Raw genomic sequence first — 17,663 nt, forward strand, 5'->3', positions numbered from 1 at the left:
GGAGCATATATAATATCTATCTGTGATCATTCACTAAACTCTGTGTCAACAGTAATGAATTGTAGTAGGAATGGTGTTTAGATATTCATCTGGACAGAAATACTACAACTAAAGGAAGGAGAATGAAGGCTGATCTTGCTGCTTTTACATCTGATTTATTAAGCTTACCCACTAATCACGCTGCCATTCTATGAAGGTAGTGAATTAACACATAATCTGTCTGAATGTGAGCATCCTGTTTCACTTGTGGGAACTTATTTTTCAAAAAAGTTTATGCAGATAGGATGAAGCTTCTGAGGGGTGAATTATGTATAAAGAGAGTAGTGTGCTTCAGGATTCCAGTCTCTTTAATGTAGTCTGGAGTTTTTACCATTGGCACTTTTCTGGATTTTCTGGTTTTTTTTCTTTTTTTCCACATCTTTCCTTTCTCTTTCTTTCTTCCTTTCTTCTTTCTCTCTCAGTATTCTATTCAGACAATGGTTAAGTTAAAAGTAGTCTTTTCTTTTATATCTCCATCTTAAGGAGAAAATATGTGGTCTATGTTTTAAATGTAACTCTAAAATTACTTCTAAAATTTAAACTACTTAGAAAGAAAATATTTACTTATTAGTGATTGTTAGGGCCAGTTTCCACATATGTATGTGTGTGCCTTTAGCTTTTATCTCATACATTCACTAAGCACAGCACCCATAGTTTTGGGAACAGTAAGTTTCTCTGAGATAAAAACCATTCAGTATTCAGAACTCTATGGTGCTTGGTAATGGACTGACACATACATGTCATCACATGAGATCTTGTAACCTCCTAATTAAGTGAAAGATGCATTTATCTTGAACTCTTTTTCTTTGGATGGCAGTTAAATCATATTGTGTAGAGTTACAAAAAAATACTATCCTGTAAAGATATTGGTTGCTGTGACTTGAATTTTAATGAAAAAAATCTTTATTTTAACATTTCCCAAAGCATCCATATCATTGGTACTTTTATTTTTTAAAAATTATTTAAGTTTGAATATTAAGCACAATATTTTATCTGACTTACATTAGGTGGTTTGTCAAAACACATTGAAAAAGATAAAAGTTGTGAAATGATGCATCATGCAAAGAATTTCTCTTTTGAAAAGAATGCCCTCTTTTGAAACTGATTTCCAGATGTCTACAAACTAGAATTTTCCAATCATACATTTAGGCAAAAATAAAATTATTAAATTTTCACTCTGCCAACCTCCCTACAAAGTTCTCCTTCAAAAAAAATGAGAAAATGCTGTTAAACTTGTTTTTTACTGAGAAACCATAAGTTCTTTTTCTACAGATAACCAAGATTTTAAACATTCATGTTGTTAAAATACCCCATGCATAAAATTTCAAAAGCCATCAGAAATGTTTATGGGATGCTGGCCATGACTATGATCCCAGCAAGGCCAAAGGCTGTGCTTGGAGTATCACTATTTTAGGGCTGGCCAAGCCTTCCCTGTGAGCTCAAAGCTAGCTTCGATAACTTTGTGAAATCCTGTATCCAAACTTTTCAATAAAAAAAGAAAAAGGAGTTGGTGATATAGCTCGATTTAGATTGCTTCGCTCGCATGCATGAAGCCCTAGATTAAATCACGTTTTAGAAAACATGATGATGGCAGTGATGATGATGATGATGATGATGATGTGATTGTGATGTGATGAAGATAGTGATGTGATGAAGATGGTGATAAAAATAAAAAAGTTGATGTTTGTGTAGCTTGTTTAATAATAGCGTAATGAATGGAATGAATAAAATGGTATTGGGAGAAAGTATTTAAATGCCAGCTGTCTGCACTGTGTTCTCTTTCACAGTGAAACAGCACATGAGCTGCATATTCTTCGTTGTTCAGGAAGCACTATTTAGACTAGCTGCCGGTATGTTGTGCTTTGTAATGGTTCTGAGCAGACTCTACCTTGTGTAGTGGCATGGTGGAAGGAGATCTCCCATAAAGAAAAGGGCACTGATGCTGGCCAGGCAGTGCGCTTAGGACTTCAGGATCAGGCTGATCTTACTTTAGGTTTATGACTCACATATGCCTACTTTCTTTTCTCCCTTTATATAAATCCACTAATATCATGAGCAGTAAAGCTTAAGTTTAATAAACTTCAAAATACATAAGCACCCACTATCTCATCTTAATTTTGCAGTAATTCCTTAAGACTTAGGTTGGGAAAATGCTCATTATTTCTCCTTCACAGATTGGAAACCAAAGTTAAGAAACTGGTGTGGAGGGAAGGGAGTGGGAACTGAATTTGACATGTAAAATGAGAAAATACAGTTTTTTAAAAAACATAAATCAAGAAAAGGAAATTGGTGTAGATTTTTTAAAAATGTTTATAATGGGTATAAAAGGAAAGAATAAAGAATGGTAAATTGTAAAGTCCAATTTCTCATTATGAATAAACTGATGAACATGCGAAGGAAAGTAACTTAAGCACGGGTGTATAAGAGAATTAGTGGGTGAGTTGTAACAATATTGTTTTCATGTGCTTTCTCAACAAAGATTTCTTTACTGAAATTAAATTCCACTAAGAAAGTGAAGATGTAGACCAATGGTAGAGCGCTTGCCTTGAAGGCTCACGACCCTGGGTTTCTTCCTAAGTACCACACCAGAACTAAACAAAGTGGGGATAATGTCGCTAAGAAAATCTCTAAATAAAACATTTCAAAATAAATGAAGATAACCATATCTAGCACACAGAAGATTGACATCAGGAGAGAAGCCAGATGAACAAAGAAATCACCTGTGTCAGGCTTAAAGGACTTAATCCCTAAGCCACCTTTTCAGCCCTGAGACTGCTGCTCGTTTTTAGTGTCTGCAGTTAACTGTAGAATAATTCCTTAAATGAAAACAAACCATGTTACATTGTCCTTTATGATATTTGTTTGTTAATATAAAATAATATAATGGCAACAAACTAATTGCTGTATCTTGATTTTTTTTTCCCGACATTGATAGTATCAACCAAGTATAGTGCGCATTCTGTCAGTGTCTTTTAACTTACGGTTACTTAAGACAATAAAAATTAAGGCAGTAGTAATAAAGCTGTGTGGTGCTAGAATATAGTAGCAGTGCTGGAGACATTTTAGTTTTCCTGTCACTTCACTTTTAAATATACTTTGTCAGAGTGGATGATTTAGCTTGGTAGCATACATGGCCCTGCATGGAGTCCCTGGCAAGGAAAAAAAAAGTAAAGTAGTTAATTAATTAGCAATTAACTCAATTAGAATATACTTGGATTCTTACAGTTTCCTGCTTAGTAATAGAAACTTATTAAGAAAGAAAGTCTTCAGGGCTGCACAGTGTCTCTATAACTCAATGAATAAGTCTGTGGAAAATGTTTTCCTATGTTTAAACATGGTAGAAAATGAAAACAAGTCTTATTTTGCATTTGACTTCATTCATCTACAAGTCTGTGTTCCTTTTTTTCTTCTGAGACTTTATATTTCCCTGCCATTTTCATATTTTCTGAGGAAATGAGCCTCCCTGTCTCTCCTGTCGAGCTTTACTCTTTTTTTTTTTTTTTGTGATTCCCATTTCAAGTCTAAGGCGCTCCAGTGGTTTGTGGCATTTGCTCGTTAATTTCTTGATGAATGGCTAAAGAGGCCAAGAAGTGCATTCAGTTCAACATGTCTTCTAAGACAGATGATCTCAAATAAATTCTCCTCTCAATCAGATTTTGATTTGTTAGGTGATAAACCAATTCTTTCTAAGGACAGTGTTTACAAGCCTTGTAATGAGACAGCCCTCTGAGACCTTGCCTCCTTTTGCTGTAATGTTGATGGATGAAACTCTAATTCATAAAGGATATTGTGATTGAAAAGCACCTTTAAATCTCATATCCTCTAATCTAGACAAATGTTTGTTTCAGTTCCACAAAACTGGTAAATTCACTGGGCTGCAAGCTGGTAATCCTTCAGGAGGGCTGATCAGCCCTGTGTGTAGGTACCAATTCCTTTATCAAATATCATGAAAAGACTTGAATTGTGTTCTGCTTCAAAGTTACAAGAGACCAAACAAAGTTTGATACATTTCCAAGTTTCTCTTTCTACTGCATATTCTTTACAGGTAGATTTTTACTGTGATAACGTAGAGTCACATATAGATGCTCTGTTTCTTCTATATAAGGAAAAACTTGCTTATTAGGCTGACTGAAACTTAACGAGCATTGTTATCTTAATGCAAATACCTGGGCTCCATTTCACATAAATTAACACAAATCAGTGAGACTCTGAAGCATATGGGGGAAATTTGAGTTAGAGATATCCAGAGGTGACTCCTGTGCCTCAGTTGACTCATTGAGGATTTGTTAGTGCTTGTTCCTTACCAGGCAGTGTGCTAAGTATGGGGAACACAGAGACAGATTTGATTCCAGCCATCGAAGGGCTTCCAGGTGTCTGTGGAGGTAAATATTCAAACAAACGCTAGGCACTTCAGCTGGAAGATTTGTGAGTTGTGGAGAAAGCATAGGGGAAAAGATGACAAGTCATGACAAGGGAATGGATTTAAACCTGAACTTCAGCAGGTTTTGTGTGCACCTACTAAGTAAGTTCCAGCCCTTACGTTTCAGAGATGACAAAGTAGTTTAGTGTAGAGGGCAGGTTCATAAGAGATTCTGCCTCCAGTATGTATCCAAATGTATCCAAATCCAAGTGTGACAGCACCAAGGTCACCTAGGACAAATGTCTGGACGAAGGGAGTAATGAAGGGCAACTAAAAAAATAGAAAAGGATAAAAGGAATACCCCTTTACGTTGGGTAAATACCATCACACCATCAGTACAGATCTAGAGGGATGTGAGAGCATGGCATATTCCAGAAGCCATCCTTTACTCAGTGCTGCTGTGGAACACTGGGAAAAGGTGATGTGAGGCTGGCAATGAGAGGCTAAGAGGATTTGGTCAGCTGTGCCAAGGAGTCTAGGTTTTACCCTAAAAGTGTAAGTTTTGCTGAGAGTGTTGATTACAAAGTAAATTAAATGAAACGGGAATATTCAGTGTACTTGTGTGATAATTATTCTGATAATATATGATAAATATTCTGATAATGTGTTGAGGGTCATATGAGCCATGCATTGGTGAAAGCCTCCATACCAGATAATGGCTGAAAGTAATGCAGTGGCAAGCATTACACATGACGATTCCTCCCCCGTGTCCTAAGCAGGAGAAAGGAGGAACAAGCTGATTAACTCAGCTGGGCAGTGCATGAGTGCTGTTATGCAGGCAAAAGATTCCTGAGTTATCATTGCATTTGTGTCCTTTGTTAAAGAAAGCAAACTCAGAATTCCTCTGATTAAATTACTGCCCAACTGGTAAAGAGATTGAGACTATTGCTTTTCCTCAGACATTGCTGCTATGCAGAGTTTGTATTGGGATATAGGTCTGAAATATTCCAGGCTCTGTCCTTCATCTTGTATTCCAGAAATAAGAATCACCCATGAACCAGTGAAAAAGGACCCCCCCACACACACACACATTTTTGTGTCCTTTGGATCAGTTTGTATTTATCAGTTTGTATGTATCAGTTTGTATTTATCAGTTTGTATGTATCAGTTTGTATGTATCAGTTTGTATGTATCAGTTTGTATTTATCAGTTTGTATGTATCAGCTCCAGTTGCTACAAAAAAGAAAAGCTTCTGTCTAAAAAAAAAAAAAAGAAAGAAAGAAAGAAAAAGGAGAGAGAGAGAGAGAGAGAAGCAAAGCTACATAGGACAGGGAGAGAAGGAAGCAGGAACTAAGGGTTGAGAATAGGCTCACATGCTGTTTCCCAGTGCAAATTTTCCAGCAGCTACACGTGCTTCCAGGAAAGCATTTGAGTAACACCAGCATTGATACACTTTTGAAAGGCCTGTGGAATGGACCTAGGAAAACTGACCAAATCAATGTACTGTAAATTGCATCAGGCGAATATTAAGCCAGGGCTGTGACATGCCCTGGGAGCACTGTTATCACAGAGCCTGGCACTAAGCACAGCACTACCATATGGGACTGATTTCCAGGAGTATGTCCACTGCATGCAGCATCCTACTAGTATGCTGTAAGAAGAACACAGTATTTTCCTCCAGCTTAGACTTCAAGGGACACAGACAAGATTGTGTGCATGTTCAGCATGGCATGCCTTAGAATGAATAGTATGAAAAAGAGCTTTTCCCATGTGGGTTAGTTTATGTTTGCTTATATGTGTCCAGTTTATTTGCAGTTTTAACAATTTCAGATTGCTGTCACCCAAAGCATGTGTGTGAGAATGTGGAAATGTTTGTCAAACAGTCAATTTGTGTGTGTGAACTAGCATTGCTCCTCTGAGATAAAACCAGCTTAGCTGTTTGAATGTTGTTCTTAATATGTTCTTTAATTTAGCCTTACTAGTATCTTTTGTTTTGTTCTGTTTTGTTTTGTTTTGTTTTGTTTTTTGAGACAGGATCTCTCTGTATAGCCATATACCAAAGCAGGATATAGTTTCAGAAAATTCATGTTTATTTTGTTAATTGGTAAAGAAACCACTTTATGCAATAGGGCTACTGAGGATCATTCTACCTTCACCACCTTTATTATAGTTCCCCAGTTGACACCATTTCTTCACTTAGAAGTGAACACTTTCCTGTTTTCTTTAGATCTATATCATCAGCTTTCAAAAACTGGTTTGTTACTTACTTAATTCACACAAAATATGGTTATATAAGTAAAATTTTAAAGTTGTATGGATCAGAAAGCTGAATTTGAAGGGAAATACGAATATTTTGTAGAGCATGCATGATTCTAGAGTCACAAGGAATAAGTTATAAACTGGGTCTGTTAGAGTAGGCCTGCAGTCCCTGCTACTCAGAGCTGCTCAAGAGAATCACAAGTCAAGGCCAACTTTGACAAGTCAGAGAGACCTGGTCTCAACAATTAGAAAGGGCTGTAGGTAAAATCAGGGACAGAGCATTGTAAAGAAAATAGAAGGATGGATTGTAGGGCCACGGTGAGCCAAAAGCTTCTTCCCTCTTACTTCTTCATCTGTAAAGTAAGGGATAAACCTCCTTCAACTTTTCTCAGAGGAATCCAGACAAACAGGATAAAGAAGTATTTTGAAATTATACTTGTAGAAGAATAGCAAGCATAGCATATAGAAAAGAAAATGTTGTATCAAATGCCCACTAGGTGCAAATACATTCACAGTAACTAAACTGCTATTTTGCTTGCATATAGGCACTGAAGAAGATGTAGTGAAGTCTAAGAAAGCATTCAGAAGCCAAGCAATCGTAAACCAGAACTCAGAAGCTGAGCTTATGTTGGAAGGAGATGATGATGCGGTCAGCCTGCTCCAGGAGAAAGAAATCGACAACCTCGCAGGTACTTGTTAATATGCTTCTGCTAGTAATGAGGAACACATAAAGCTACTGAGCTCAGACTAGCTCCTGGTGAAGAAGTGGATGCCAGTGGATGTCATGGTGCTTATTCATATGAGTTTTGATAATTTAAGGTGCCTCACTTTCTGGAATCCATCAATTGTGCTTCACTGACAATAAGTAACCCCCAGCACACATATGCAACGAGGAACAGTGCTTTGGATGGAAAATAATTCTGAGTACACATAACGTATATACTGCTGCTGCGTTGGGCGGTAGGATAGTGAGTCCCTCGGCTTTTTTGTCTCTAACCTGCCAGCAGCCTTGGAAAATGGGTGCTTTGCAAGATGTGCACAGGATTTCCTAGCCCCTCCAGGATGAATTCTTTGGAATGTTTTGCTCCTGTTTTGTTCTACACTCACACTTCTAAACCCTAGTTACTAACAGTTAACCTCCCTGTCCCACCTTCAACTTCTCTTTGTCCTGGTGCTGGTCTGATTGGGTGTGGACATCTTCAGGGATTAACCTTTGAGGTCTGATAAAAGCAGGTCAGAAAGAAACAAGTACAGCTTGGGAACAGGCTTAGAGCATGCATTGAGTCCAGGAATCAGACTGTGAGAATCCATCCTACCTAGAGCCAGGTTAAAGCCCCTGTGTTAGCTGGATATGGTAATGCACTGCCATCTCAGCACTTGGCAAGAGAACTGCAAGTTCCAAAACAGGTCGGGCTGTGCAGTGAAATTCAGTCTCAAACAAATGACAACAAAACCACCCTGCTTCGTAGACTCAGACCTCTGATTAAACTTTAAGCTCAATTTGTTGTCAACCCATACAGCACTGGGATACAGGTAGCAGTGGAACGGAGGCTTCTGTGCATCTTTCTACTTGAAGTATTACACTACTGTTTCCAGGAACTTGCTTACTGAAAGTATTATGGTATAGCTCTATAAAAAGCCTGCAGCGATTTATTCCTACAGCGGAAATGTTGTTATTCCTCGCACAAGGGAGACAGACTCCCATCCTCCCACTTCTGGAGGATAGAGTAAGCAAGGTTCTTGTAGTGCCGGGTCCTAGAAATGCCTGTCATTTCTATATCGTGGAACCTATTTTTTCTATTTCCTGTATTTTGAATACCAAATGTTTGTCTCCAATTCCTAAGTAAATGTTCATATGTTACTTTTGAAAAATGAAGGCAGATAAAAGCTTTTGCTAAATTTGGCAGCAGGTATGACTTTTTCTGGAGTCATTTCTACTTTTGAGGTCATAGGAAAGTCGTGTGTTGTGTCTGACCTTGCTTTTCCTCACTTCCTCTACTGGCATCCATGTTTTGCCATTGTGTACTTTAGTTTGCATTACCTGGCGCTTTGTTTCACCAAAAATAGCTGGTTCAAGATTGCCTGGTCTTTTGAAGCTTATATTAAATCTGCTCAGTATTAATATTAATCTGCTAATCACACAACCCACCAAACAATAGTAACTCTCTGTGTTTCTGTCCTTTAATGATAGCTAACTTTTAATTTCTGTTCATAACAGTGAAAACATTAAGATCTGACACCTTAGAGCAATGAAAGTACCCTTGAAATGAATTATTAATGTATAAGTGATAGTGGCATTTCATGAAAGTCTCTAAAAAATGAGATTGTATAATTTCTGGCCATCTGTCTCTCTGGTCTCTAACTGCATCCTTTCAGCAGATGTCCTTTGAACAGATCTGCACCTGTTCATATCCACGGGGTCTTAATTCATCCTCTTTCATGGAGTATCCTTATGTCTGTCTGCAAAGCTCAGAGTGTATCCCAAAATACTAATGATCCCTTGCCTAATCCAAGGTGTTCATCTTTAAAACAGTAAACCAAAGTGTTACCTGGAGCCTTTAATAAAAGAGAAAGTGAATGAGAGGAGAGTGTTCCATAAAAGGCAGAAAAAAAGAGACAGAAATAGTTTACAGAATTTACAGAGGTGTGTGTGCATTTTGTAAATGCTAAGTTCATTATTGATCTCCACTGTTATGACACAAAATTCATTTCCAGAAGTTAACTACAGATCAGAATCCCTAAATTTAATAAAATCCACTATTAATAACTTTATAAATAGGTAACATTTTTGCTCTAAGAAATAATTATCACTGTCTTAGTTATTTCTGTCTCAGACAGTTAACAATGTATTCTTTTTTGTTTCTGTTTGTTTGTTTTTCAAGACAGAGTTTCTCTGTGTATCCCTAGCTGTCCAGGTTCTCAGTCTGTAAACCAGGCTGAACTCACAGAGAGCCCCCTGCTTCTGCTTCCCTAGTGCTAGGGTTAAAGGTGTGCAGCACCATCATCTGGCTAATAATATATTTCTTTTTTTAACTTTTTAAAATTTATTCTTTGTGTCTTTCACATTATTCCTCCCAATCCCACTCATCTTCCCTCCTCCCTCAAAAAAGAAACAAAATTTAAGAGAAAAAGAGGGAAAAGAGGGAAATCTCATCATGGATATTGCACTGTGACATTAGGCATTTATCACAAAGAAGCTTTGGTCTGGTTCGAGGTCCCTGGTCTCTGCTATATCATGGACACTGGGCCCTCACTGGAACTCTTCCTGGACATTCCATTGCTGCCCTGTGTCATGGAGATCCAGCAGACCTGGATCTACAGGACAGACCTCACCCCCACTCCGTACTTCAGCAGATCACAGATGGGGTGGATATTGGGATGGACCAAGTCATAACCCTGGTTCTGGACCTGGGCAGCTACAGGATTGTTGTGCTGGCTAGTTCTCCCTTATCCTCACCACCAGGCTGAGCTCTCCAGCATTGCCCAGGCTGGTTCACTCCTTGCAGTGATGAGGAAGGGGTGGGTCAGTTCTCCAGCTTTCACATCTCGGGTTTGGTTCTCCCCCACCTACACCTTCAGGGCCAGCTCTACTGTGTTGCCCGGGTATGGCATAGGGACCACTCTCCTGAGTGCTGCAGCTGATGAAGGGCAGGGCCAGCTCTCCCACTCTTATGATAACAGAGCCAATTCTTCCACCTGCCTCAGGCATTGATGGGGACATGTAGTTTGGGCATCTCGCCTCTGCCTATGCATATGACAGATAAATAATGGGGACATCTCTCCCATGCTCAAAACTTTGGGATTGGTTCACCCACACCTCCGCCAACAGAGTTGACTCTATTGTGCTCCCCAGGAGAGGTGCAGGATCCACTTTCCAAAGTGCTACAACTGGTAAGGGGAAGGATCAGCTCTCTTGCCCACCACAAATGGCAAGGACAAAGGAGGAGAGGCATCTTTCCCTCGCCCTCACAACCACATGGCAGATGAGGGGGTGTGGCCAACTCACACACTCAGTGCTATCTCATCAGCACCTCTGTCAACAGGGTCAGCTCTACTGTGTTGCCCAGGCTAGGAACAGGGCACATTGCAGACTATAATGGGAGAGTCAGCTCCCTCATCTGTTGCAAACAGTGAGAGGCAAGAGATAAGATAATGCAGTTCTTATTCATAACACATCCTAAATTTCCTGATGGTGCTGTCCTGCCTAAAGAGAACTTCACCATTACAGGAGACAGCTCCAAGTCAAAAAGCAAAAGAGCCTAAGAATCTTTGTATAGTATTGATATTATCTCAGGTTCATTTGATAAAGTCACCATTGTCTGTTTACATCTCAGACATGAAAATTACAGTGTTTCACTTCTTAGTTTAGCTCAGAAGTATTTCAACACATTATTCATATAAGAAGTATAGCATTGGAGCTGGGGAGATGGCTCAGTGCTTAAGAGCACTTGCTGCTCTTCCGAAGGACCTGGGTTCAATTTCTAGCATCCACAAGACAGCTCACAACTATCTATAAATCCAGTTCCAAGTTATCTAATACCCTCACATAGACATATATACAGGCAAAATACCAATGCACATGAAACAAAAATAAATGATTTTTTAAAAAATTAAAAGAAATATAACATCAAAAATATCCAAGTAACTTGATAACCTTATCTGCTTCTGGACAGAATCCATTGCCCTCTTCTTACAAAGTGATGCTTTTCTGACAGAGTACAGATAAGAGACAGCACTGCAATCCTCACACGTAACTATAAACCAGGACCTTTCCTTGGCGCTCTGTCATATCACATTAGTACTTAGAGGTCTGTAAATATGCATAAGTAGGAACAATAATTTTAACTTTAATAAAAGTTTGCATGTTTCCTAACTCCATTCTAGTAAATGTTTTTTAATCTATTTTTTTTAAAGAATGCTTTGGAAAAGCACGGTTTTACTTGAATGTTGGGTGTTTGTTGTATTTTTTATTGTTGGGTACTCTCTGCTTTTAATAGAAATAAAATGTTCATAAAGTTCTGTAGCTTCAATGTCACCTGATTTTCTTTTTCATTTTTAGTTCCCTTTCTTCCCAAGCTGTTCATCTCAAGAGGCAAGTTAAATGTGTGTGACTACTAATCACTCAGCTTACTATGTTTGTAGCAAGCAGCTAATAGGATTTTAATATAGGAGTTTGCCAATCAACTAAGTAATTATTATATTATTAACATCTAATCTAATTTACTTTAATTGCTGTTTTAGTTTATAGTCATCCACCAAAGTGAATTAGCCCTAAGATTCCATATGTGCCTAAATATTTCATCTTACTAATTACATTTTTACTTGAAATATTGAAATAAATTAGTATAAGCTAACTGAATTTAATATAAAATGACAATTATTTTATTTGAAATTTAGCGAGTTACTTCTTCCAAAATTTCAAATAATAAACTGAAATGAAAGATTAACTCAAATTTATGTGAGTAGACAGGGAGATGATTGCATTCAACTGATAAAATGCCAGCCCACTGGTACAATGTATTTTGTTTCTCTTAAACCAAATTACATGGTACTGGAGAGATATTTAAAAGAATTTTTTGCTTTCAGGGAGAGTCTGGGTTTGATTCCAGCGCCCACATTAGGTAGCTCACAACCTTTTGTAATTCCAATTTTATGGAATGTAATACCCTCTTCTGGCTCAGGTACCAGCATAACATGGGGTTCATAAACTCATGTGCAGGCACACATTGTCTTAGTCAATGTTCTGTTGCTGTAAAGAGACACCATGAACACAGCAGTTTTGTTAAAGGAAAACATTTAATTGGAAATGGTTTCTAGTTTAGAGGTTTAGTCTATTATGTCATCGTGGCAGGAAACATGGTGGCAAGCAAGTGCTGGAGAAGGAGCTGAGCATTCTACATCCAGATCAGCAGACAACATGGAGAAAAAGAGAGAGAGAGAGAGAGAGAGAGAGAGAGAGAGAGAGAGAGAGAGAGAGAGCGCACTCACACTGGCTTGAGCATGTCTGATAACATATTTCCTCCATCAGGGCCACACCCACTCCAAAAGACCAGTTCTTCTAATAGTGCCACTCCCTATGAGCCTCTAGGTACCATTTTCATTCAAACTACCACACATACATACACATAAAATAAAATGCCTTTTAATAAATAAAAAAAGAAAGGGTAAGAAAGGGGGCTAGAGGAGATATGCCCAGCAGCTAAGGGCACTGTCTGGTTTTCACAGGACCTGAGTTCAGATCTTGGCACCCACATGGCAGCTCACAATCATCTGTAGCTGCAGTTCCAGTGGATCTGACAGCCCTTTCTGGCACCCAGAGGCGCTGCGTATGTCCTGTGCATACTACATATAGGCATATACACATAAAATAAAAATAAATCTTTAAAAAGTGACTCACATATGCTGAGTGACAGTAGAAATATTTTACATAGCCAAATTGAAATTGTTTATTGTTTTTTCCAGAGTTTAGTATTGCAAATTTAGGGAATTCTACTGAGTTAGTGACTGTAATGATGTTTTATTACCAGTTCTCTAAGTTGTGATAAGTTTACCTATTGCTGTTTACATAATAAACTTTTATTACCACCCATTTAATGTCTATTATCTGAGAATAATTTCCATAAGGTTAATGTTCAAACTTTTTTCACCAGAAATATTATTTCTTTCTCCCCATTCTGCAACTTCTCAATGAGAAACCAGGATCCTCACTTCCAATAAGAGAACTAGAAAACCCCTGTAGCCAAAGATCCTCACTTCACAATAAGAGAAATAGAAATTCACTGTAGCCAAAGTGATGCAGTTTATTTTACAAACTTGAAAATCATGCATCAGTCTAGCATGGCAGACAGGCTGACTGAACACAGAGAACAGTTTATAAATGGGGCCTAATGCATACCCCTTCCTCCCATATTTGAATAATCAGTAGTGACAATCTTACTTGTTATCTAGGTCTTATTCTTCTATATGTCACTTAAACTTTTTCTTTTAGTCATATTTAGGATAATTTAGCAGTGTTGGGAAAGTCAGGAATAGCTAGACTAGCAGGCATTCACAAGGTCAAATGTTTTCTGCTCATTTGCAGCTGGATTTTTATAGCCTGGCTTGATGCACCTTTGAAAATAAATCATCAGAGTTTTTCCTACATTCCTATCTCCTCTTAGATAGAACCCATCTCTATTTTAAATACTCCATTTAAAATACTGTTTACTAGTTAATCTTGTAAGTCATTTAAAATTTTTTTGACATTTCTTGGGAAATGTTGGTTAGCTACATCACTAATCAGTAGTAAATTGATGCATATGCAATATAAAAATCACACTTTTTGCATATTAACAGTTACACGATTATCTCCACAAGCAGAACATTCTATTGCCCCTAAATGAAACTTTGTGCTCCTTGGCTGTCCTCCCTGTGTTTGTCTATTCTCTCTACATTCATAAGCAACCACTGGTCTTCTTTCTGTCTCCACACTTTATATTCTGTACATTCTCTGTCTGACCCATGGTGAAGCATATCTGTCCTTTCTGCAAGGACCGTTCCCTTCTACATAGAATGCATTGCTTTGTCTGGTTTTGGTTGGTAGACATTTGGGTTCTTTCACCTTTGGGCTGTCTTTGCATGTTTGCATATAAGATTTTATGTAAACATGATTTTATATATTTCTGGGGGTTTCTGGCTTGGATAGTAACTCTGCTTACTGTTTAGTGACAGACTGGTCCGGGCGCTCACCAAAAGGCTGTGCATTGAATTTGGAATTTTCAGATCCCTATCTTCACAATTTGTTAACTGGAGTCTGCATAAAACCCCTAACTGAAGATGTGTTTCCTCTCACACCACAGTCCGCACAGGCTGTGCATTGCCTTCCTTTTAAACGTGTGGAAATCTTTCTTACTTACAAGGCTCTTACTGAACCTTTGGTAAAGTTTAGTAAATAGGAGAACCAAGATTTTTGACAAATGAATTTATTCCTCCAAAAATAAACCTTATTTTAAGCTATTGAAATTAAGTATTGACCTTGAATTTAAGATACATGCTCCTGAAAACAAAGTACTCAGTTCATCTCTTAGCTCTTCAACAGGGAAACTTTTTCTTTTTCCCCCCCTTTTAATTAAAAATAGATTCTTTTTTATTTCTCAAAGTTTATTAAAATACAAAAGTCTCCATTTCCGCCCCTCCTCCCAACACCCTCCCACTCCCCCTACTCCCTCCCCTCCTCCCTCTCCATCCCCAATAGCAGTCAGGGTCTCCAGCCCTGTGGGTAGTTCAAGCTCCTCCCCCCTCCATCCAGGTCCAGGAAGGTGAGCATCCAAACAGACTGGATCCCAAAAATCCAGTATATGCAGAGGAAACAAGTCCCAGTGTCATTGTCAATGGCTTTTCAGAAAGACTCCAGGCCAGCCACATTGAGAGAATCCGGCCTCATTCAGAGAATCTGGCTGGATTACGTGTTCGCTCAGTCCCAGACAACTGGCCTTGGTGAACTCTCATTAGATCAGTCCCCTTGTATCAGTGGGTGATCGCACCCCTCGCGGTCCTGATTTCCTTTTTCATGTGGGAGCAGGGAGGTTTATATCTCAGCTAAGGGAGCCATTTTAGGGTTTGCAAGAGACTTGATTCTGGAGGGGTTCCCAGTAAAAATTAAATAAAAAAATTAAAAAATTAAAAAAAAATAATAAAAAAAAGAAAAGAAAACTCTTTACTGAGTCAGGTAAGCCAGACTCAAAAAGAGGAATATGGTATGTATTCACTCATAAGTGAATTCTAGCCATAATTAAAGGTCTTTGAGCCTATTATTCGTGATCCTAGAGAAGCTGGATAGGAGGGTGAACCTGAAGAAAATTCAGGTAGTTTTCCTCCTGGAGATTGGAAATAGACAAGAGTCCCAGGTAACCTCGGGTGCTTGGGGGGTGGGAGGGTTGCTGGAAGGGGAGAGGGTTAGAGAGAAGGGAGCAGGGGAGGAATGGGGAATGCTCGGGGGGCTGGGAGGGGGGGAGGGAGGAAGGATAGATATGGGATCAGGGAAGAATATATCTCAACTAAGGGAGTCAGTGTAGGGTTTACTAGAGACCGGTAAAAATAGATTCTTTTATATATATTCTTCTTCCTCTATTTCCCTCCCCTCTGAATCCATTCCCTTTCTGTCTCTCATTAGAAAGAACAGGCTCTTAAGAGATAACATAAAGCATAACAAAATAAAATAAGATAAAACAAAACTATTTCATCAAAGTTCGACAAGGCAGACCAAACAGAAAGAAAAGAGCCGAAGAAAAGGTACAAGAATGAGAACTACTCATTCACATACACAGGAACCCCATAGAAATACTAAAGTTAAAGCTGTAATATGTATGTGAGGACCTGGGGAAAGGCTGTGCAGGACCTGTGCTTGCTCTTTCAGTCTCTGAGTTCATAGGAGCTTTGCTCAATTGATTAGGAGAAATTTCCTCTCCTTCTGTCTTTTATACCCTCTGGCTCCAACACTCTTTATGCCTCCTCTTCTGTGGAAGACCCTGAGCTCTGAGGGGAGGATTTTTAAGATTTGTTTATTTATTATGTATACAGTGTTCTGCTGGGTTTGATTATTTCTTGCTATCTACTCCTTTTGGGTATAATTTCTTCTATTTGTTCTAGAGGTTTCAGGTGTTCTGTTAAATTGGTAGTATGAGATCTCCCCAGGGTTTTGTTTTGTTTTTTTTTTTTTTTGTTTTTTTTTTTTACTGTTTGGATCTCTTTTTTTTTTTTTTTTTTTTTTTTACTGTTTGGATCTCTCTATTTTTTTTTGTAAATTTTATTAAATTATAAAAGTTTCCATTTCCGCCCCCCCTCCCAACACCCTCCCACTCCCCCCACTCCCCCCCTCCTTCCCCTCCGTCCCCCAGGGCAGTCAGGGTTTCCTGCCCTGTGGGAAGCTCCAGCTCCCTCCCCCTCCCTCCAGGTCCAGGAAGGCGAGCGTCCAAACAGACTGGATCCCCAAAATCCAGCATATGCAGAGGAAACAGGTCCCAGTGTCATAGTCAATGGCTTTTCAGAAAGACCCCGGGCCAGCCACAGTCAGAGAATCCGGCCAAATTCCGAGAATCTGGCTAGATCACGTCCTCGTTCAGTCCCAGTCCGACTGGCCCTGGTAAACTCTCATCAGATCCGTTCCCTTGTATCAGTGGGTGATAGCATCCCTCGCAGTACTGATTTCGTCTTTCATGTTCCTCCTCCTTCCGCTCCCCCTCCGGACCTCGGGGGGCTCAATCCGTTGCTCCAATGTGGGCCTCCGACTGCATAGCCGTCCTTCGCCAGACGAAGGATCTATGGTGATAAGCAAAATATACATCGGTATGGTCATGGGCCACGGCCGATTCAGACACCCTCTCCTCTGTCCAGAGAGCAATCTGGGGGATTTCTCCTTGGACCTGGGATCCCATATATAATCAAGTCTCCTGTAAACCCTAAAATGGCTCCCTTAGTTGAAATATATTGTTCCCTGATCCCATATTCATCCTACCTCCCTCCCCCCTCCATCCCTGGCCACCAAGCTTTCCCCGTTCCTCCCCTACTCCCTTCTCTCTAGCCCTCTCCCCCTCCATCGACCCTCCCACCCCCCCATGCACCCGAGGTTACCTGGGACTCTTGTCTATTTCCTACCTCCTGGTGGATAGCTAAATAATCTTCATCAGGTTCATCTTCTTATTTAGCTTCTCTAGGATCACGAATAATAGGCTCAAAGACCTTTAATTATGGTTAGAATCCACTTATGAGTGAATACATACCGTGTTCCTCTTTTTGGGTCTGGCTTACCTCACTCAGTAAAGCGTTTTCTATTTTCATCCATTTGCATGCAAAATTCAAGATGTCATTGTTTTTAACCGCCGAGTAAAACTCTAATGTATATATGTTCCACACCTTTTTTAACCATTCTTCTATTGAGGGGCACCTAGGTTGTTTCCATGTTCTGGCTATTACAAATAGTGCAGCTATGAACATAGTTGAACAAATGCTTTTGTAGTATGTTAGGGAA

At 39.2% G+C, this 17,663-nt stretch overlaps 1 protein-coding gene across 3 annotated transcripts in view; it reads left to right on the forward strand.

The window, feature by feature from the left end:
* The window catches only part of Nbea (neurobeachin), a 515,411-nt gene that overhangs the window by 324,053 nt on the left and 173,695 nt on the right, over positions 1-17,663 (forward strand). For all 3 annotated transcript variants that reach the window (XM_087899501.1, XM_087899503.1, XM_087899502.1), the window contains exon 39: positions 7,204-7,347. In XM_087899501.1, the coding sequence (XP_087755627.1) occupies positions 7,204-7,347 (144 nt within the window). The remainder of the gene's footprint in view (positions 1-7,203; positions 7,348-17,663) is intronic.

The sequence above is a fragment of the Myodes glareolus genome, chromosome 20, assembly GCF_982192425.1.
Source record: "Myodes glareolus chromosome 20, mMyoGla1.1, whole genome shotgun sequence".
In the NCBI taxonomy this organism is placed as follows: Eukaryota; Metazoa; Chordata; class Mammalia; order Rodentia; family Cricetidae; genus Myodes; species Myodes glareolus.